The sequence below is a fragment of the Drosophila novamexicana genome, unplaced genomic scaffold, assembly GCF_003285875.2.
Source record: "Drosophila novamexicana strain 15010-1031.04,08,12 unplaced genomic scaffold, DnovRS2.1 tig00004555-arrow-pilon, whole genome shotgun sequence".
In the NCBI taxonomy this organism is placed as follows: Eukaryota; Metazoa; Arthropoda; class Insecta; order Diptera; family Drosophilidae; genus Drosophila; species Drosophila novamexicana.
The window spans coordinates 3,447,514-3,470,772 of NW_020825052.1; the positions used below are offsets into that span (position 1 = coordinate 3,447,514).

The following is a 23,259-nucleotide window of genomic DNA, read 5'->3' on the forward strand; positions in this document are numbered from 1 at the left end:
TAAAGCGAGCCGGTTTGTGTACTGAAAGCTAAAAAGATTATTCCGGAATATGGTTTTATTGGGCGATGGCATGTGGCGTTAGTGTGAAATATTTGTTTGAATATATTTATTAATTTCAATTGTGTTTGCCTTTTTAACTGTTGCCTATACACATTTTTCGTCTAATTTATAAAAGCCTTTTAACAACTATTTATTTACAAATTCTGTGATTTTTCTTTTTACAATAAGGCAAATTATAAAACTACAACGAAGCTACAAGCTCAAAATTTCAGCTGGAAACAACTTACATAGTTTTTTTTATTCTTTGTCTGTTTAACAAAAACTTTCAAATCGCAAAAATAGACAAAACTCTAGGCGTTAATTGTGAAATTCATTTTGTTTTTATTTTTGTTTTTTTTTTTAGTATCATTTAAAGTTTCTATTGTAACAGGCACTAACTACGGCTTAGACATGGTCTGCAGCTAGTTTATTATTTATTAGATTTGTCTATAAATATTTGATTTTTGTTTTCGGTTCAATTGTATGCTTAAAATGTCTTAAAATGCATTTTCAAATATTATTGTTCAAAGTTATCTTATAACACTTTTGGACCTGCATTCGTTTGATTTTCTCCTTTCTATATTTCTGAAGCATTTTTAAATTAATTTTTTTTTTAAATATATTTATCATGAAACGCTTTGAATTGAAATGCAACTTTTTAAGTACCAATTAAATTGCTCTGCTCTAATTTTCTTGCAAGCCTTACAAGTTATCATTTAAATTGTTTAAACTATAATTTAAGAATTATTCCTGCTTATAACTCTACTTGGCGCTCTTCATCAGCCGGCTGCTGGAAAAGCATTCGCCAAAGAAACGGTCCAGCGAATGATATAAATGCGGACGCACATTGGCCAGTCCATGATCCTCATCGGCATAGCTCTGCATAAAGACAACAATTTCGATAGAACAACAATAATATGATCTGCATGTTAATGGAACCTACAATTTGCTTGAACAGAATGTCGTGTCGCTCCAGATTCTTGGCCAGTATCATGGCCTGCTGGTAGTGCACATTATCATCGGATGTGCCATGGACGAGCAAATATTTCTTGCCCCGCAGCTTCTGGGCGCGTGTGCTCAGTCTCGAGTTGGCATAGCCAATCTCATTTGTGTCCGGTAGACCCATATACCGTTCCGTATAGATCGAATCTGCAAATCGAGAAAGCTATCAGGCTGTCCATATTTTCACATGGCCTAACCCACCATAATAGGTCCAATCGGTGACAGGTGCAATGGACGCGGCGCATTTGAATACTTCAGTGTCATCGTTAGCCAGTGCCATGGCCGCCGCATAGCCTCCATAACTCCAGCCCCAGATGCCAATGTGCTCAGCATCGATGTAGTTGAACATTTGTGTCAGATTCCTAGAAATTTATCGAGAATATAGTGGTCCGATTCGTTTCGATTGCTAATTTCGGTTGAAATGTCTTAAGAATTAATTATTGCTATATGGTATAGTCCGATGTCCGATGTTGATCAAATATGAAGCAATTAAACTTAAGATAGCTTAAAAAATAAAAAAGTTCTTCAGACAAGAACTGCATCGTTTCAATAGCAGCTATATATATGCCCATGTTCTTTGGAGTCGGAGGCGTATCATTATATACACATTATGTGACGAGCTTAAGATACCCTATGTGTTATGTCCCAAGTACTTACTGCGTGACCCTGATCTGATCCGTTATTTCAACAGTGCCCAGCTGCAGATAAATGGCATGCAGCAAGGTTTCACCGCGCAGGCCCGAGCCGCGCCCATCGATCTTGGCATAGATCACAGATTGATTCGAGGACAAGTAGGTGCCCCAGTCCATCATCCATTTGGTTGTCACCTGGCAAAGATACAATATGTTGAAAGCTGGCTTTTGATTGTAGGTCTTTCAGAAGGCGTTGCTTACGGAATAGGAATCGGGTCCACCGTAGACATCGACCAGCATGGGATATTTGGTTTTGCCGCTGGTATCCAAATTGGGTGGCAGCTGGAGCAGTACCTTTGCCTGAAATCCTCCATCAATGTTGACTGTGAGTATTTTGTGTGTGGGCAACGCGACTCCGCGTAGCTTGGCGCGCAGCGCCTCATTATTCTCCCAATCCAAAAGCTTTTTCAGCGTCACCTGAGCTGTTAAGGAATAGTCGAATATAAAAGCATTTTTATGCCAAGCAAGTGCGATATAACCTACAGAACGAATAGGTCCACTCGTACACTGCAGTTGTGGGTATGCCTGGTCCCAGAGAGGTAATCACAATTTGATTATTGTCATTGAAGATGGCCGTATAGTAGTTCTGCTCCACATCACCCGATGTCATCAGTTTGCATGTCAGACACTTGGCCGCCTGCTTGCGGGTCGTCACAGCGCGTATGGCGTACAGATGCATCTGCTCTGGATGCTCCTCTGTGTTGGCCGTATAGAAGATGACATCATGCGTCGCATCCCAGTGGAGTATGCTGTCCACCACAAACTTTCCGCTGGTCAGTGGCTCCAGCTGCGCATTGCTCACGTCTGTGGACAGCAGCTGCAGTTGTTTGTAGTTCTCATGGGGCAGCACGAAGGCCAGCCGTGAGCCATTACGGTTCTTAAATGGCGCCGTATAGAGATCCACCCAGCCTGTTTTTGATTCAGTGCTATACAGCTGCAGAGAGAGAGAGAGATAGAGAGAACGAGAGAGAGAGAGTGAATGGTTGAACCCAAAGTGGAGTTCTTCGTTTACTTACCAGCTTCCGGCTTAGTCCATCGAAGCTGACAACATAGGCCGCATTCTGAATGCGATTCATCCATACGGAGAGGACATTATTGTCATCCAGCCAACTGACTGCAGTGACTATATAGTCGGTTTCCGTGTTTAGGGCACTTGGCACTGGCATCGAAGTAAGGAACTCATTGCCCGCTGCCGCTCGCTCGAGGTCGGCCATGAAGAGCACTACGCGGGGATTTGAAGAGCCCGCCTTGGGATATGGAATCTCCTGATGCAATGGATACTGAAAACGTAGATCGCCAGCATCGCCGTAGTAGGGGAAGTTGATGACATGCGTGGGTGAGTCATCGAACTGAATGAAGGCTATCTGGGTGCCTGTGGGATTGAACCAGGTGGCCACGTTCGAGCTGAACACCTCCTCCTCGTACACCCAGTCGGGTATGCCGTTCAGATAAATTCCACGTTCATTGGTCGTAATAGGTATCTCTGTGTCCAGAGCACTCTTCTTATAATACAAATTGCGATCGTAGTTAATGATCAGCCCATTGCCCACCGGAGACCACTGGACCATGCTCAGATAGGCCGGCTCGTTCTGTATGGTCAGCGGCTTAATGGTATTGCTGCTCAAATTGTAGATGTCGTATTGGGCCAGAAAGCTGTAGCGGAAGTTCTTCTTGTAGTTCTTTGCTAGCAACAGCAGCTGCCCATCTGCTGACTTCTCGTAGAGCACATAGTGCGCCGCATTGGCCAACAGCTTGGTGACGACCAGCGTCTTTGTATCCAGCTCCACAATGTCCTTAAGGGTTGTACGCTGTAGCATAAGCTATTTGTGTATGGAGATCTGGTGCACTTACCGCATTCTCCTTGTAAATCACACTGTTGCCGCTGCTCCAGCTGCCATTGAAGCGCTTTGCATATAATTGACCGCTCAGCACATCCTCCAGATCGATCGCATTGTCCTTTGGCTTATCGTCGTTTGTATCACCGGAGCCCAGGACAAACACCAGCATTGTAGCCAGCAGGGCTACCGCGATAACTGCACCAACAATGCTCAAGATTATGCGCACTCTGCGTTTCTTTTCCTTGGAGTAGACCAGGTTCTGTGGAATAAGTATAGATATTAGTGAGGAATATCAGCGGATATTATTTAAATACATATAATCATAAACGGAGTTTGCCCCCTGAGGATTCACTTCTTCATTTTATAGTTAGGAGTTGATATATTTGAGTTAAGAGGAGCGTCATTAGACATACATATAAAGATATTTTATTACATTTTAACCCAAACCAAATGAAAGAAGCATAAAAAGTTTATTTTTTGAACTGGAGAATATCGATATTATAAAAGAGTGTGTTCTTCTCTAAATTTCTTAAACAGTTCATTAATTTATTCCTCAAATATATGAAATGCGTTGAAGCAGGTTATGGGTAAGGTAGGTTGATATATCTCAAGAAATTTATTATTAAACGATGATTCCTTTTTGAGACATAATATATAATGCTCCGATTCATCATCAAACTTTGTCAACATAGCTTTTAAACTAGACTAGACACTAGTAGATTATTGTTTTGAAATTGTCTCTTTGACTCTGTTTGATTTATCGCAAGGCGGCAGCTTAAGAATAAGTTTATTTCTTTTTTTTTTTATATATAAAAAAACGCTGTATTTACAGCAAAAAGGAAAAATTAGAGTCTGGCTCTTAAAGACTTCCAGTTTATTATGCTATATTATGCTATATATGACCGCATTTAATCTGTCATCGAATGCATTTCCGCAATTGCTTTTGGCTTTCAAGCTGCCCTAAATAGGCTTCATACGCAAATTTCAAATGAACATTAGATGGGTCTTCTGTCAATTTTATATTCTGATATAGAGGCAGTTAAATATTTAATATCCCAGGCACGTTTCACCAAGTCTTAGTATAAAAGACTTTTGCATAAAAATATTTGCTGTAGACGTTGTTGCGCATGCGCAATGCGCTCTTTCTTTTTGAAGCGAACTCCAAATCAGAAATCACGGTACGCAGACTGAAAATGAAAGTAGTTTTGTATTTTTTTTTGTTTTTTACCAGACTGAAGTCGTCTCGGAACTGGTTTGGATTGCTGGGCGAGGCGTCGAGCTGTTGCAGGTCGGGGAAACCGACAATTGCGCCATGACGTAAGCTCATATAAACATTTACCAGGTAGCTGAGAAATTACTTTTTTTATGTAAGTAATTTTTATTGACTTTTGGTTTGCTATTTTCAACATGTTTTTGTTTTTTCACATTACGCGACTTCAAAGTAAATAAGAAGCGGTTCCCTGTGTTAATAGAGCTGTCAATAGATGTCCAATAAAAATAAATCGCATTTGGCTTTTTGTGTGTCAGTGAGAAATGATGCCAAACTTATATCAGCGTGACAGTTGTTGATAATTATGTGGTTGATTTAGACCAGCTCAAGGTTAAACGAGCTTATATAAGATTTCTGACAGGAGTATTTGTATCTAATAACGCCTTTGTTGAAGCTTAAAGAGAAGCTTAACTTGAATACTATCGTTTACGCTTTTATTTTTCAATTCCAACATTATGCGAGAAAAAAAACTAGACTAAATTACGCTCTTTATTGCTTGTTTATGATTATTATTATTGCTATCAAACTCATAACTCCAATCCAAACTATATTTTCTCCTATCATTTCGCTAAGTAAACATGAGAAGGCTTTGCTCGATTCCAGCCTCAAGTAAACAAATGCACTTAAATTAAAAAATGATTATGTTTATATATTTTGTTAATGTCAATTTTGGCTTACATCTTCTTATTGGCTTAACTTAGTAAAGTCTGCTCCAGCAACAAGGTATAAAGCTCAAGCAACATTCATTCAAGAATTCAAATCCAGTTGAATAAACTTTGACCTTTATTTTCCGGTTTTTGTTGTTGGTATTTTCTTGCGTAACCATTTATGAGCTTGTATCTGTGTATCCATTCGACATTTTTACTTACACAGTCAACTAACCGCACATATGCCATTAAGATATGCAAAAGAAATCGAAGCGAATTTCCAAGTGGCAATCCCCAAACCCCAGGCGAAGACGCCCACGCCCACGCCATGCCCACGCTGATGCCACGTGTGCTCCGAATCCCCAAATGATTTGCAGTGGCACATCCAAAATATATGGCACCTTGGTGGCAACTGCAACTGGGCTCGAGGAAATGCCGGTTACAAGTTGTACGATTTTATGGGTAGAACGGCCATAAAATATGCTCCCACTAGGTATCACAATGAGTTGGGTTTCTGGCGTTTGGGGTTGTCGGGGTCAGCGCATTTATTAAACGCAGATCAAATTGAAATTGTTTCTCGCTTTTTTCCCGCGCACAGTTTTATTATATTTCTCTATTCTAATATTGCATTTAAGCTTTTTCATCAGCCACGCAGCAAGCGTTTGGGAAACTAAGTAAAAATGGGTATATTCGTTTTTTATCTGTGTTGGCAACTCGAGATTGTTGAGAGACCAGCAAAAGACTTAATCTACTTTATAATTCATTTAAATGTATATGGTTTAAGTATATAGCATAACCCTTAGATACGATGGAAATTGATTTGAAAGTTGAAAGAAAACTTTTAGGGTATTAAAATTGTGTCCATTTTTGGACAAACACACTTCGATTGGCTTGATGGCGAGCAAATTGAAAATTCGCACGACTGGGTTCCGTCTGTGTTGAACGCATGACTTTTGTTTGTCTGGGGATTGTTTTGGGATTTGTGAATAGAATTTGTGCACAATGTGGCGCAATTAGTGGCGCCAGACGAGCCCAAACGAATTCATTAAATAAATATGAAACCGAATGCTTTTAGGTGCTCTTAGGATCATTCCCAGCCCTGCGGAAACGAGACCAGTGAAATCAGATGCTCGGTTAACTTGAACGTTTGCTTCTTGTGCACTTGAACTTCCGGCAATTAGTTGCGTATCGCACAGGCCGGAGCACGGCTGCAAACAAGCTGAGTGAAATTTATATCCATGTTGCACCACATGTCGTATACTTGTTTAGTGTCAGTTGCCATTTTGTTGCCTGCTTTTTGCTTCACACATAATCGCTTCTGAGTTGCGGCATGCCAACAAGGTCCTTGCCCTTCCCAAAGTGTCCTGCTTAAAAATGAATGAACGCCGCCAAGAGCAGCAGCAACAGCCTCTGCACCCTGTACTCTTTCAGAACTTACTCGTGCTTTTGTTTGAGCCTCTTCTCAGCCCAATCGAAAAGCCTGTCGGCCTGTCTCTATGCAAATGAGTCTTTAGCTAGCAGATATTGCTTCCAACTCGGTGAACGGTATAAAAACTATGTTTGCTTCCGTTTCAAAAATCGAGACTTGTATCTTTAGCCTATCGTAAGCGTTTTTGTTGACCACTTTGTATCTGGGCAGGGTATTCAGCCCTCGGCACCCGAGGAGACATATCTTCGCTTTTTAAGGGGTGGTTACTCCTTGGGGCTCTTTTGGCCTGTCATTTGTCGTTTAGTTTTTCATTAAACTGACAAAGTTAATTAGTTGTTGTCCTGGGCGTGCCGTTGTGTTCTTGGGCGTGTCCTGTTATTATTGTTATTGCGGTTTTTACCAGCTTTTTAATACAATTTTACTAATTGTGAGCATATTTCTGGCTGAGCGTATAAGACAAATGAGCCACGTAAATTGCTTTCCCATTTAATGTAGTCAAGGAAGTAAAGGAAGCCTTCAACACGAGTTAATCACTTTGTGGCTCTTAATGTGAGATATATATGGGAGTTAGAGGTTTTTCAAAAAAAACCCTTGACGTGGGTCAAGTGAGTTATTATTCTTAGACTCAAAACATGTTTCTTTAATCTAAGACCTTAAGATAAATAAAAATGTACTTTAAAATATACATTTTTAGAAAGAATATTCGAACTTTTACTTCTATAATTTCGACCTAATAAATAAGCGCTTGATTATATTTACAAATATTTGTTTATTTTTTTATTTTCCCAGTTTTAGCCGCTGTTTTCTTTAATTATGGCATTTTAGCTGCATATATAATGGTTTGGTCAACATGCTGCTTTCCCTAATTAATGTTATACAATTTGTTTTTACTTGTTGCATGCAAGCCACACACACTTACACACATACACTCACACACACAAACACACACTGGCCCTTTGACTTGATGTCGCTAAGGGAACAGTTGACCAGATGTCGGCCCCTCAATTAGTGGTGCATTATGGCAGCCACATGCACAGGCCACGAGTCCTCTTTGGCACATATTAAGCTTTAATTGAATATCAAGAATCCGTGCCAAATTATGGTGCGTGCGTGTGTGGCTTACCTTAAAGCGGGACATGCCGCCGCCAAAGCCACCAGCGCTGTGCAAATCATCATCGTCCAGGCTGCTGCCGCCGACCCCGCCCAGTATGGACTCGTTCAGCTTGGCATTGTGGCGCCTCAGCTGATAGGTGCCTGCCGAGTGAGAGGCGGCAGCTGGCTTGTAGTAGTAGGGCGGATGCTGGTGACGATGCGAGTGGAGCGTGGACGCGGCTGTTGCCGTCGCTGCATCCTCAAAGTCATAGTCCAGCAGCTCAATCGGATGGTCACATTTGCAGCGATGCGGCGGTGTTCGGTGTGGAGTCGTCAACGTCGATTGTGGATGCTGGTGGTGTCTGCCTTTGTTGCCATTGTGGTGGCTGTGACTGTTGCTGCCGTGCGGATGCGGCGGATGGGGCGGCGGCGGAATATCTGCGGGTGTTATATAGATTTTCCCACCACCACCCCCGCCCAGGGCCCCAACTGCGTCCGGCTGTTGCAGCTGCTTGCTTGGCCAGTGAAACTCGTCAAACTCGCTCGAGCTGTTGACCAGTTGTTGCTGCTGCTCCCACATCAGTTGTCGATGCTGCTGCTGCTGTTGTGGTATGTGCCGCATGCAACTTTGTTGCTGTTGTTGCTGCTGTTGCTGTTGTTGCTGCTGTGGGTGCTTGTGGCTGTGGTAGCGAAAATATTGCTGATGTGCTGTGGCCGCTGTTGCGGGTAAGTACTTCGAATCGCGGGCAGAACGAGAAGAGTAGCCATAACAATTGTTTGTTGATAGCAAAAATGCCTGTTAGATCATTGTGAAAGTGTTCTCTGTCTATCTCAGTGTGTGTGTTTGCGTATGTGTGTGTGCTTGGCGGGTTTCGGATTAAAAGCTAAAGCTCATTCAGGTTTTTGGAATAAAACGTAAAAGAGGCAATGCACAACATCTAAGAGCAGCAAGCATCAAGTTCAACTACAAATTATACAAATAAAATAAACCTCTAATCGTGCTTTATTCAAATCAATCAATCAAAGCAATCGCATATTTTATAAGGTTTACAAAAAAGGCAGCTCTTTAACGCTTTGAATTGAGCCGAGAGTTTATTGAACTAAGTATGTGAACTGGTTCATGCCAGCAGTCACACTTATATTTAAATGTGAATTTCAAACTTGAAATAATTTTGTTTATAAATAATAAGAGCGTATTTTATAACTGGTTTTTTGCTTTCTAATTTCATTCCCATTCATTGAGGAAAAAAAAAGAAATATGAATAGGTTTATTTTGCGAGGTAATTGCGTGTTATAGGAAACTAAATTGAAAGCTTAACTTTTAGCTAAAGTTTCCAGCTTCATATATTATTATAGAAAACTAAACTGAAAGCTTAACTTTTAGCTAAAGTTTCCAGCTACATATAATTTCAAACACTCACCAAAACTTTTCAAAATTTCCAAAAATTATAAAATTTCAAGCAAGCATTTATATAAAAGCATTCATTGAACAATTTTTAGATTCCCTACAAGAGATTAAAAGTTGTTAGTTGCGTTTTTATGGCTGACTCAAGCTAAATAAACACGTTTCATAAAAAAACAAAAATGAATAAAATTATTTCAGCAAGATTAAGAATGAGTGCATTATTGTTATAAAATAATAAAACTAATATTGACTATCCTTTAAAGAGATATTTCAATGAAATTCGAAAACTGATTAGAATGAAAAATCTTAGAAGTCACATTGGAACTACATGTTCGCAAAGTTACTTTGCGAACTCTTTTAGCAAATTCCAACAATATTCTTAAATGGACTGCAGCAAAAGTATACATAAGCCAAGTTACGAAATACAATTTGCACACAGCCAAATAAAGAAAGCCAGTAAGGCAAAGCAAGTCATAACCGAAGCCAAGTGAGATTTGAGCCAAATGCATTAGCTCGATTTGGTGGGAAGTTCACCGCAATTATTTAATTACACAGTGGCTTCGATACTAGCTGGTTGGCTCAGTTCAGAAGAGCCGGCTGGCTGCCGGCCAGGCGCGGAGCAGGGGCTGCTTTCGGCTTAATCAAAGAGCCAACGAAGTCAAGCGGAACACAGAAGTGCGACAAAAGTTTTGTTGCAACTTTTGTGGTGCAGGCGCAGCCAAGCAAAGACCCAGCAGCCACAAAAAGGACTTCGAGTCGAGGCGACGTCATCAGTGCTCCAGTATCACCCACACACTGACAAGCATGCAGGCGGGGAGCACACATGTGGACCCTCACATCCGCAGAGCTACAAGGCTCGAGACCTCGGACCAATACATATCGCTAATGATGATCAAATAACGGGCCAAATGCTAGGACCAAGCAACAAAGGGCCCACAAAAATCGTTAGCCCAGTTGGCAGCACACCAGGAAATTCGCTGCTGCCCGCAAACTGTGTCATGTGCCCCAAACGTACTCGCTCTCTGCCTCATCTTCGGCGTCGTCTGGTCGTAATGAGCATAGCTTTTACTTTTCACAGACATGAGGATGATTAGGAGAAGTAGGAGGTGGTGCAATACCACCTTCCAACTTGTCTGCTGTGTAGCCCAAATGATATGTAAAAACCAAAACAATCTGAGGCCTCGGCCTGGGTCCTTATTTGATTAGTGCTCGATCAATGCGCCAAAAAGTATGCAGCGCTTAAGCCCCTTTGAGAAATTAGGCGGTGCATACTAGAGACCTTCCATTATTGAGGACACTTTAAGGTCGTATGCATAAAACTTGTTTTAGACAATTTTATTAGATAGCCCCGAATAATGCCACGCTTGTGCCGCAGTCTGCAAAATGTTTACCTTCTAAAAGGCAAATATAAAAAAAAATTGGAGCTAAAAACAATGTGGTAATGCATGTGGCACCCGAGAGTTTGTAATGCATTCATTTGCCCGCAACCCGCCCTGCTCATGCATAACCAATTATAAATTCAAATGCACCAAGATAATAAATTATATTTTTGGCATACACACGTGTGAATCGTTTGGGAGCAAATGCTTAAAACAAGTTAATAAAAACACGCCCGCAAATACAATGCATGAACATTTCTATGCTTTAGGCCAGTTAAAGTCCGAAACTCAAAATGGCCTTAAATATGCCCATAAATTATGAGAGGCGATTGTTCAAATGAATTGCTTGGGGAGAAAGAAATATGTTTTGCAAGAAAAAAATGCACATTTGCAGTTGAAAAATCATAGAAAATTGCATGCGAGCAACACAAATTTGAATATACCGAATTTTCGAGGTACTTAACTTAAATACAATCATGCGTACGTTTTCTTTTGAATAAATCGGAATATGTTTGGCAACAGAAATAGTTTTGTTTAAAGTGGGAAGTTATTTGGACTGTTTGGCTTAAATTTGTTCTGTTTGTCAATGTTTAAAATATTTAACAACTTTTTTGTTTGTTGCATACATACCTGATCGCTTTGGGCTGTTTCAGTCATCGAAACATCATTTCCAGACATTTTTTTAACGTTTATATTTGTGTATTTAGTAGTGCATAAACTTGGCAGTTGTTATTGTACTAAAAAGTAAACATTTCAATAATTTAGTGAACCTTGCAATTTTTTTTAAATAATTGTGAAGCCTGCGAATTTCTGAGTTATTTTGTAAATTATGATTTAGGGTTTTTTTTGGCATATTTTCGTACTTTTATGCAATTCTTCAACCATTTTTTTATTACTTTGATTTATTACACATTCTGTTTTTTTTGAGCAAATACTTGGTGTATTTTTTTTTATGATTCAAATTGCATTTTTGTTTAGCTCAAACACTGAAATTTATTTATTGTGATGTGTATTTATTTGAGCAAGTCGGCATATATTTGATGTATTAAATTTCCGTTTTTTTCGTATACTTTGTTTTCAGACACTTATTTGCATAATTTTATGTGTTTAAAGAGTTTATTTTGCTTGGATTTTTGTAATATATATATAAAATATATTTACTTAAGGGTCTCGCTTACGCGTGTCTTATATTTACACAGCTTAGTCCAAGTCCATGGAAAGCATTTCTCTTGGATATTACAATTTTCACTGAGTGAATCCACATTTTTCTATCCCAATTGTGCAGCGAAGTAAATAGCTGCCACTTGCCATTTAATGCAAATTAAGCAATTTAAATAAGTAAACAAATAAACAAAACGCTTGAATACGAATTTGCGGTTAAATGGGGACTAAAACTTAGATGAAGACGAAGCCCAGCACAACACACAGACAGAGACAGAGACACAGGCACACGAGTGCGTTTGGTTTTCTGTTTTGTTTGGTTTGTCGCATTGCACATAACTCGTTACTCATACGCCGCGTTGTATGGCCGAGTTGTGGCTACAAATGTGTTGCCTGTCTTCCTTACGGTTGCCAATTGTCAGTGCCACGCGATGACTGCGGTAGACAATAACAGAGTCTACCGAGCACAGGGCGGTGCCAGACCCAAAAGCAAAGTAAATAAGAAATATAAAATAACACAGAGAAATTGAAATTGCGTATACGTAGCCAAAAAAAAAAACTGAAAAAAAACACCACAAAAAAGGGCGCACATTTAGGTCTTATGTAAACAGACAGACAAAAGTAGGTAAGAATTGCGTTGCGGAGCGAGATAAAAAGAGAAAATCGTTGCCCGAAAATTTGATAAATGTTCTGTGACCTTTGTACTAATGTGCTCCCAAATGTGTGTAATGGATATTTGAACTATGGAGAAAGACAGCGGCAGAGAGTGGCAGAGGGAGTGGGTAAAAAGACAAGCAAGCAACTTACTTTAGATAAGGGATAGATTTCGAAGGGAATAGATATTCATAACAAGATTATTTGCATATGTGCATAGCTGAAGGCACAATATCTTGTGTTTGTTAAGAACAATGAATACATCTTGCGACTTAAAAAGTTTACAAACGGAAGCAGCCTTGCAACTTTTTACAACTCTCAGTTTTTTAAAAACAAATTTAAATCTTCAAGCTAAACTTATTGTGTGCACTTCATAAATCCCTTTCATTAAAACTGTTAAAACTAATAATGAAAAAAATATAAAAAAATACATAAATTTCTCATCATTCATTATTAGTAATAGTCGGTATACCTAAACTTAAGCTTCGATTCTAGATAGAGGAAATGTTAAGGTCTTCCTTTACTTACATTTTACTCACTTATTTTTCTATTGTTATTTTATTTGGTTAGGCTTTTTGAAATACCTTCAGCCCAATATCAAAATTTCTTCACTGTTAATTTTAAATTCAATAGTTTAAATGTCTGATCATCAATCAACGGCACTTAAATTGACCAGACGATGGGCACTTGGGCGTAAAATATCTACTACTGTAGGCTCTAAAAATAACAAAGATACTTTACCAGCGGTCTTGTTAGCCGGGCATTTTATCTTGTCGACTGGGGACAGCTGTTGTTTAGCTGAAATTCATTAAATATTAATGAGCTTAAAAGCGGAGAGCAATTTGTCGAGCTGCAGCGAAAAGGAAATTCTAATTTTGCTACTGACTTGGCTGGATAAATCGCCTTGTTCTGGCTGTAGTGAGAGGCAGTAAAACATATGAGGTGGCTGGCGCGTGGGTGAGTTCAAACCCTGCTCTGACTATTTGATTTTTCATTTGTGCACTTTTCACTTAAGCGGACAGCGACAGCAAAAATTGCAACTGGCATTCAACAGCAGCAAACGGAGGACCTAATGGTCGAGTGACAGCAACGACTGAAAGAAACGAACGGAAACAGCAGCTAACATATTCCTCTTAGAGGCAAAAAAGAAAAGAAAAAGAAGCTGCTTGGCCAGAATTTCCATTACTTTACATGGAAAGTCCAAATGTTGGATGGGGAACAAGTTGAGGCAAAGCAAGCCAAAGACTTGTGTTCTCTGATTAAGATTAAAGACTCGCGTGAACTGGCGCTGAGCTAGTTCCAATAACAGCGATTGTTTTTGTGTTATCGATATGTTGGCTTAAAGCTGCTTTCAGCAATTGTTTATGAAATATATAGGTACATACTGAATTGCAATGAGGAAAACCTAATTTAGCGGCCTTAAATAAATATAAAATTCTTTAGGTTTATTTAGGCACCAAATGCATTTATTCTTAATTTTAATAAGTAACATTGTTGGACCATTTTCATGGTTCATATTTATTTTCGAATTTATTATGATATTAAATAATCCTATTGGTAGTTACGCACATTATCCATTTAAAAATCGAGAATTTGTCGAGTCCAGGTATTAAACGAAGACTCCTTTAATTTTTTAATCAGCGAAACCCTTGCCCCATTGAGCACAAGTAGATTTATGGGCAACACTGTTCAATGTCAAACTTAAATCTACAAGTCACGCGAGAATATTTGAGAATTTTTTTTTCTTGAATTATATACCAAATAATAGAATGTCTGACACCAATAACAACTTAAATGTTCAAGAAATCTCACGGCGTTGGAGCAACAGCGCAAATTCATATCAAAACCAATCGCAAGAAGTTGGTATTGGGATAGATTTGGATGAGGGCTTACTTTTGAATTCGTATACGGAGTCGGGAATGGACGGGGAGCGCAGCTGCAACTTCAACTCACCAATAGCCTGTGTAGATGTATTGGAATCGTTGCATCAGGATGCGTCTGTGGATGGGCAGGTAAATGTGGCACTGCCATCAAGTTGGCCAGCTGAGAGTCCAGCTAACTGGGAACTGGAAAGCTCGCCTGCCCCATCGGTCGTTGTGGGAAACAATCAAGCATTAGATGAAGATGAATTCGATTCTGAATCAGAATCCGAGTTGGAATTTATCTTTGAAGAAGCGCCGCCCATCAATGGCATCAGATTCTACAATCCAAATTTCCAACCTTCGGCTGCAGCTGCACAATCAATCGATGCCAATGCTAATCCGACGGCCAGTGCAACGGCATTGCCCAATATTAGCCAGGTGAACAACTCGCGTTTGGACCTGCGCCCGGTGCCTGCCTCAATAGATCTAACACGCAATCGACCCTCAACCACCTGGCGTGACTATCATGCTCGAGTTCGGGCCTCGGCACAGGGCCGTCCGGCTGCAACCAATGGTATACAGCGGCTCTGTGCCGGACAGCCAACTAATCAAGTTCCAATGTACATGGATGAGGAAATCGGTGCCTTTGTATTCTTTCGCAACGAATCCGAATCGGAGGAGGAGCCGGCGCTGCCTCCATTAGTCATGGTACCGCGACGCGGCAATAGTGTCAGCGATCTTAGCCAGTGCAGCAGTGACGACGAGTCTGATCCTAAATAAAGTCTGATCCTTAATATACAAAATATATATAAACTAAGCATAGCAAATGCTTGAAATATGCAAGTAGAGAAAACATGATATGGAAATATGAAATCCTAAGGAAAATCTTTCATAAAACTTTGTCTACGTGCAATTTGATGTAATGCATAATTATATAATTTAATTGTTTATTTGTACTTGTTATATCGATTCGCACAATGGCTGCCAGCTACATTTATTAATAATAAATTATTTAAAAATTGTTTGCATTCGTTTTTAAATATTTTAATTATTATATCCATTAAATTCATGAATTTAATATTCGACTAAAAATTACGTTTGGATTTGCCATCAAACCTTCGGGCTGCTACTCAACACAGTTCCTTAATATTTTGGGTTGTTCTCAGTATAATCTATTGATCCATTTGTCATTCATTTCATTTAATGGTGGTTAGGCTCACTCCTTGCTCTGCCCTCCACTCAAATTGTTTAATGAACATTTTAAGCAATTTGCTCCGAGAATAATTTTGCCTAAATAATTGCAATCGAGAAATGAAGCCCACGACGAACAATGTGCAGGGAGCAAATCTCTGCAGTAGTTTTAGGAGGTGGTTGTAAGGAGGTCGGGGGAGTGGGAGCTATAAATTTGCTAGACCATGGACCAATGCCAGGCAGTTGGTTGGCTCTGGGAAATTTATATGCCAGCTGCCTGTCGCAACGTTGTCCGCCTATACAAATATACGCCCACATACCCACCCACCCATTAACGCACGGCCTCATCTTCTTTGTTATGCAAGTTAATCCTTTTTATAGCTATTGTTCAGCGCATCAAAGCTTTACAGCTCCCCGCACATCCTTCCAGCTAGCAGCTAGCCTAGAACACACGCACGCCCTGCGCATTTGTTTCAATGGAGCAGCTGCGAAGTGGACCGTGGGTGGGGCGCCCGAGGGGAGCGGCAGCAGATGTAGCTGTAGCACATGTCACTGCATTTTTCAGCGACTCCGAGAGGCGACACAGCCAACATATTAGTTGCCACACATATTTGGTGGCCCAGCCAGCGGGCAGCGGCGTATGCGGTATGTGTGTGGCATGAAAGGGGGCGGGGGCTTGGGCTCGGGCTCGGGCTCGGGCTGATGCATGTGCATCTTCTTGATAGCTTGGGCTAAATCTGGCGCATGCTGTGCTATGGCGCCGGCGTTGCTGTTGAGCGTGTTTGTGTGGCATGCCGCAAATTCATTATTATTTTACCCAACACCCACTCAAGCAGCCGCAGTAACTGTATAAACACCCAGCATATGAAGTAGATAAGCACAAAACGAGAGTGTACCCGGGAAACCGGGAAAGCGTGAAAAACAAGCTTAAAGAGATGCCGGCACGTCATGAAAGCACTTAAAGACTTTTCACACTCGAAGACAACAAGTGCACAGGTGAAAGAAAGAGAGACGTGCCAAGTTTGTTGTATCAAAATAACTCGAGTCCACGTTAAGGGGTGCAACAAGATTGAAGAGGAGTTTTATCAATTCGTTTTCTTTTAGCGATTTGTCAAAAATAACTTTATATTTGCGAAATTTCAACTCATAAATAAACAGTTTCTTTTAAGTAATTTTTTGCAACTATCAAACAACTTTAAACTCTGACCTCAAGCACCCAATATCCGTACATGGCTAAAGCTATAGGACAACATTTCAGTCAACGGCAACTACTGCAATTTCTCATTTTAATAAAAATGCAAATGTCTGTTCCTCAAAGTGAAGGAATGACGCTTTCTTTACTGTTTCCTTCCGCATTTCCTGCCCCTTCCCCCCTCATTTTCACTCTTTTTCAGCGCATTTTCTCATATAAAACGTTGGTAAAACTTTTTGATTTTTCTGCAAGTTGGCTAAGGCAAAAAAGGCAAACAAAATAACAACGAAAACAAAGGAAAAAAGAGTCACATGCAATAAGGAAAATGCGCTTTCAATAAGCCAAAGATAACGGCAAATGGTGATGAACTCTGGAAGAATTTTACCGCCTGGCAACTGGTTCAGTTGGATGCAGTAGTTATCCAGCCGGACTGCTTCCCTATTAAATTGGTTAAATTTTTCAAATTAAAAACAGTAAAAAGATTCTGGCCATCTTTCAGATGACGAGAATATTTTGTATATTATTATGGAGAGAAAGAACGTGAAATGCGGAATATAAAAAAATAAGTTCTTTTTAATATGAATGTAATATGCTTCTTAAAGGATTTTCATAAAATACTGCTTTGATTTCATTAGAAATATAGCAAAGTTTTGGTCGGGAGTGACCAACGAGAAGACAACCTCTATTCAGGGGATATACCATGAAGAAAAGTTGACACATGGCAAAATATTTGGCATTCATAGTTTAATTTTAAAGATCCAAAAAAAGAAAGAATACGCCTCTTAAGTTACCTCTTTCGGATCTGGCCAGTCAGGTAGTTGCTATACATATCAAACACGATGTTATTAGCCCTTAAAAGGAACGATTAATACTCAAAAGATTCAGAAGCGATGTTATTGATAGCTTGAAATGTACAGAAGAATAGATATAGAGGAATATTTAGTGGCTATTCTAATAGGAAGTTTTATTTCTTGTATTTTAACTGAGCGAAGCTTTAAATTTTAACATTAACAGCTAAATTTCTCGTTGTTTTCGAAAGATGTATCCATGATAATAAATGAAAATCGAAAAACCTTTTTATTTCAGCTTTAAGATGCGAAAAACAAAAACACAGTGCAATTTGGGCCTTGAATTTAAACGGGTCTACAAATTTTCTAAGGAGAGTGTCAATCAGCGATTTTGCTTATTTAACTCGATCTGTGCAGAGGCCTGTTATTGTTTGTCCGTTGGCATGTTGTTCGATTTGCTCGGTGTAACCGCTTTCAGCATGGAGACCAGTCTGTTGGTCTTCTGAGCTGGCTGTGCGCTGGGGCCCGCAACTGGTGCTTTTTTGTCATCTGGCTTGCCGCAGAATTTTTGAAGAGTGCTTTGCACCTTGTCCCCGTTACTGCCCACAAACTGTTCTAGTTTTACCTTGTTCTTAATGATCAGAAATGATGGCATGCTGCTGACGTCATACTCTTCAGCCAGGTCCCCATGATCGTCCACATCGACCTTGACTATAAGTAAGCAATCCTCATACTCGTAGGCAAGCTCCTCGAGGCGTGGCCCAATCAGGGCACAGGGGCCACACCAGGTAGCAAAGAATTCCACCAGGACATGCTTATTGCCAGCCTCCGCGACTATCCTATCAAAATCTTCTTTAGATTGGATAGTTATGACCTTTTTCGGTTTGTTTTTGTTTGTGGCGGCAGATGCCATGTGTGGAAGAACTCTGTGTCAAATTTTGTACGCCGAAAAATGAAAATTTTGTAATATATTCTAGGATGTTACGAGATCATTTGACTGACAAATATTACTAAGCTAAAACTGAGACACACAGCTACAGAGTGGCATACAGAGACAAACAAGGGTTCATTTAATCACATTTTTCTATTTTTATTGCTTCTGTTTTTACTTCAAATAATAAAAAGGTACAAACAGAAAAATATACGCTAAGCATGTCGGAATAGTATTAGATATTTTTTAATATGAATAAATTAAGTGAATGAAGGGAATTTTACAAATCAAAATGTATGCAATTAGCTTTAAAAACGCATCTGTTTTAAGCATATTAACTTTAAGCCTTTGTGCAAAGTACAGGCGGAAGTAATAGCAAGTCGATAATATTTTAATGGCAACACAGCTAAAAGGAGCCAAGTTCCCCCGGTTACCCACTGTCAAAAGAGCTAAGTCAAAGTTCCGCCCGGTTACCCACTGTAGCGTGGCATCCAATCTTTTGGGGCATGTGTGGGCGTGTGAACTTTTGCTGGCAGCTGCAGTTAGTCTGCTTAGCAGCTTGTTGTCGCTTTTAGTTGTACTTAGTTGGCTGTTTGTTTGTTCGGCCTGTCTTGCATTTGTCACGAATTAAGACAAATGCACCGCAGTATCCTTAAGTTGCCCCCAACCACACACACTCGTGACCGCCATTCGCAGCACCTGCATCTGCGGTGCTGCATGTGTGTGTGTGGTCTTGCGTCTTGTGGGCGGTTCTTATCTTTTGAGAGTTTACCTTAAGGCTTTCAGGTGGTTTTCGTTTTCTTTTAAACATTATATACCCTGTAAGTTAGAAAAGCACTGAAAGGGGTGTCATGAAATTGTGCGGAATTATGAAACACTTAAAGAATACGACGAGGATTCGATCCATCTGCTTGCCTGTCCAGCTGTTGTATGAAAGGTCCATAAAGGTCTAATTTATATCTATAATTTTTGCATATCTTCTATTTTTCCCTCTGTCTTTATAATTTACCGTTCTTCTCACTGCTATCTAAAATGCGCAGTTTTAAGTAGGAAAGTAGCTCAAGCCTCGAGTCTAGAGGGTAGTTCCTAGTCGGAAAGTTTTGTTTGACACACTCTTACATTTTGTTGGCTTGTCTGTTTCGTGCTGTTCCCAAAGCGCGTTTTTGAGTGTTTCTTGCAGTCGTTTGTTGGCCAAGTTGTGTGTGCCAAGAAGTGTCGGCTTTAAGCGCTTTAAGCATGCCACCACTTGACATTGAGCTTTCCTTAATAATCCGCTTGTTATGTGCATATGGTGCACTCACTAAGCGTCCCCGAACCCCACGCCGATTCCTTAGCTTAGTTGCATAACCTAATGAGCAGTGCAGAGAGACAAATGACAGCGTTTACACAACACACGACCGGAAACAACAGCAGCAGGTGTAGCAGACAAAATGCAACAACAACAACAGTAGCGCGAACCGCCACAGTTAACTGTATCAATGTCAGTTTGTGTGTCATGTTGTGCAATCGCTTCAGCATCCCCAGTCAGCAAGTGCGCCAAGTGCGCGACTTCCGCTCGCAGAGATTTGCCGCCCATCTGTCTCCCAGGCACGCTATCTCGCTCGTACTGACTATTTGGGGCATCTGCTATGCAGGCAAAGCGAAAGTGCTGACCTCGCAGTCGCACCTTGACACGCGGCGTATGAGCAATGTAATAAAATGGCGAATGGCAAGCGAACAACTAGCGAAATGTTTTTTTTTCGCCCATTGAAATGCCAAAGAAAAGGGAAAGAAATGTTAAAAATAAGCGAATCGCAAAAGTCACGTATGTGGCAAGACAAATTGCTTCAAGTGCAGAGAATGCCACTTTCACTCACTTTCCATCCATCAGTCAGTCAGTCAGTCAGTCATATAGTCAATTATTCAGTCGTCTATTCATTCAGTTATTTATATTGCGCATACGCCATGTTTCAGAGAATATTTTTATTGCGGTCAACTATGAATTGGGGTTGAGCAGCAAATGCTTGTCGCGTTTCCTACGAGGAGGCCAAATCAAATATTTGGCTGAAGAATGGCTATGTTAAATGCCATGTTTTTGACATTTTGGCCATGGCTTGTTTTTTAGTGGTTCCAACAAATCAAAGATGAAATATGTTATTTTGTTGACATTCGCTTATTAGTTTCTGTGAGTATTCCATAATACAGGGTATTTTGTTAGTTGTGCCTTCTGCGACTTAATGCTTTGTTGTAAAAGTTCTGACCGGAATAGCACAAAATAGTGGCAGTTAAAAGTGATTTATGGCATTTTTACTTTGGATATTGGTTTGAAAAAAAAATTGTAAGTAGAAAATCGCTGTGTGAGGATTTCAAAGTGATGGAAAATAGTTGTGCACCAAAAAGTATGTTATATGAATAAAAAGGTTGCTTCTCTTGGCATCTTGGCGTGACTTTCTGATTTGCGCCACAATGAAAAGCAGCTGCAAGGCATTTTTTTGCCTGATGCGTTTGTGTCCCAGAACTCATAAACAATTGGCTACGATTTTGATTGGTTGTTTGGTTGTGCGGGCTGCTCACATAAACTCACGTAGGCAATAACGAGCACGTTTAAGCATGTCAATGCTGCTGTTGTGTGGTAATTGTCCTGTTCCAACCGCCAGCTGCCAGTTGCCAAAATGATGGACAGACCACAACAGCCCAACAACAACAGAAGTGCAGAAACAACAAGCAAATTTCATTGCTCGCATTTGCCCAAATTTTGGCTTAACTAGTTTATGAACATTTTCCATGTTGCACAGCGGTCCTTGCATTGGGATTTTCGTACGTTGCTCCCACTAGCCACTAGCCACTGGCCAGAACGTGTGAACAGTCTTTCAGTGCAGCTGCATTGAAGTGTCCCAGCCCAAAAGACATTTACATTCATGCTGGGGCCATTGTAGTCAACTCCATGCGTTGTTTTTGCTCCTGCCTCAGTGCTTTCAATTCCTGGTACTTGGTTTTTGTGCCAGGATGTCAGGATTTGTTTGTTTGCCAGACTTGCCTTTCGCAGTGTTGTCAACGTGCGAAATCTCTCAAATTTTATTATGCTCGAATTCGCCGAAACTTTACAGTCGCCACAGCTGCCACAGCCGTGCCGCAATTTAATGGCGCCCTAATGTCAGCCCATTACTAGGCACAGGAATCGGGCCCAGCCACCAACTTCAGCTCCCCCACGTTCACATGACAGTTGGCATTTTAGCCAATCACCAAAACGAGGCATGGCCTCAGCTTACAACGAGCCTCAGGCTGGGGCAACACCTAAACCTCACTCCGAGTCTGTCCTATGGCCGCGCCACCAGATGAGGCCATACATTTTAACAATCTGCTAATGTGGGCTTTCTGTGGACCTCGTTTCTTACGTCTAGAATTTGCGTGGATTCCCAGCTTTGGCTTAAGCCTTGCTACGACGGAGAAAGTTTAACACAGTATTAAATTGGCTGGGTACATGATTTTGATGTGTCCTGATACTTTGGGAACCATACTTTAAACTGAGGCCAACATATCCTAACTAGTTTTTCGATTTGCCTCTTTCCTTATTGATCATTTTAAACGGAAACATTCCATTAGTCATAAGTTACCAACTAGTTACCAGTTGCCGTATGAGCATACCCTACGCCTGTCTAATCAATAAGCTTAATGTGCCCAGCAAAAGGCGAACAACGTCAACAGAGCAACTGCTAAGCAGTCAGCATAAAAGAGTTCAATCAATCAAATGCCACAGCAGCAGTTGAAGCAGGAGTTCAAGTGGCAGACGACAATCTTTGTGGTAAGGGTTTCAAAAAAAGGGTTGCCCCGCGCTGCTGCCGCTGCTGCGGCTGCTGCTCCTGATCCTGTTGCTCTTAGGCATTAAAACCACATGTGCTTCAACACAAAACATTTTATGCTCCAGAAATTGGTTTGAGGCGCTGCTGCTGCTGCTCGGGGGGCGATTCTAGGGTCTGATACCTCGGCAACGGCACGATTCGGTTCGGTTTGGTTCTGTCTTCCTAACAAGCTGCGTCAACAAACTAAACCACTTTGAAATTAACACGTTACATTGACATTGACAGCTTTATGCGTGGCATGCCGAGTGTCGGGTGTTGGATGTCGGGTGTCGGCTGTCGAAGGAGTGCCATAGAGGAGCGAGCAGCCATCCTGCAACGGTAGCTGTCAGCTACCGTTTGAGCCAAAGGCGTGAACACGTTGAACGGGGAAGAGGAATGCCAAACGATGCGGCAAATATGTCGGTAGCTTATGGAGGCAGCGTAATGCTGACGGAATGGCTGGCGGCCGGAAGGCGCACAAAAAAGGCAATTTCCGTTGTGGCATAAACAAGACTAAAGACTGTGTGAGTGTGTGTATTGCGGGTGTGCCTATGCCTGTGCCTGTGCCTGTGCCTGTCTGCGTAGTTTTTATGCGCTGGCATTCAGCGAAACGAAAATTACCAATTCAAATGTCAGAAGTCGTGGCAAGAACGCGCTATAACTACCCCATTCACACACGTACATGCCGCTTGCCTTGACGCAAAATTAAATTCAGTGTCAATTCGTTTATTTTTTCTAGTCAAGGCCTGCATCTAACGAGGGATCAGCTGGCATTGCCTGTACGTAATCAGTCGCCAAAAATGCTTAAGACAAAGCTGAGACAAATTGTCGTGTGAAAATGTCTGAAGTGCCAAGTAGAACGCCCCCCA

At 40.8% G+C, this 23,259-nt stretch overlaps 2 protein-coding genes across 5 annotated transcripts in view; both read right to left on the reverse strand.

The window, feature by feature from the left end:
* Positions 1-91: 91 nt before the first annotated feature.
* The window catches only part of LOC115770471 (venom dipeptidyl peptidase 4), a 73,147-nt gene continuing 49,979 nt past the window's right edge, over positions 92-23,259 (reverse strand). For 2 of the 4 annotated variants that reach the window (XM_030715749.1, XM_030715750.1), the window contains exons 2-11: positions 11,424-11,530; positions 8,041-8,742; positions 3,585-3,830; positions 2,750-3,526; positions 2,217-2,667; positions 1,935-2,155; positions 1,699-1,868; positions 1,243-1,403; positions 983-1,188; positions 92-918 (exon numbers count right to left, since the gene is read on the reverse strand). In XM_030715749.1, coding sequence (XP_030571609.1) covers positions 802-918; positions 983-1,188; positions 1,243-1,403; positions 1,699-1,868; positions 1,935-2,155; positions 2,217-2,667; positions 2,750-3,526; positions 3,585-3,830; positions 8,041-8,742; positions 11,424-11,471 — 3,099 coding nt within the window. In that variant the 5' untranslated portion in view covers positions 11,472-11,530 and the 3' untranslated portion in view covers positions 92-801. The remainder of the gene's footprint in view (positions 919-982; positions 1,189-1,242; positions 1,404-1,698; positions 1,869-1,934; positions 2,156-2,216; positions 2,668-2,749; positions 3,527-3,584; positions 3,831-8,040; positions 8,743-11,423; positions 11,531-23,259) is intronic. The other 2 variants (XM_030715752.1, XM_030715751.1) reach the window with 2 other exon arrangements.
* Positions 17,837-18,649, reverse strand: LOC115770479 (thioredoxin-2). Its single transcript, XM_030715763.1, has one exon. The coding sequence runs from the start codon at positions 18,552-18,554 to the stop codon at positions 18,066-18,068; it is 489 nt and encodes a 162-aa protein (XP_030571623.1). The 5' UTR covers positions 18,555-18,649; the 3' UTR covers positions 17,837-18,065.

Excerpts from the sequence above, each read along its gene's own strand:
- LOC115770479 (XM_030715763.1), bottom strand. The coding sequence starts at position 18,554 with ATGGCATCTGCCGCCACAAACAAAAACAAACCGAAAAAGGTCATAACT.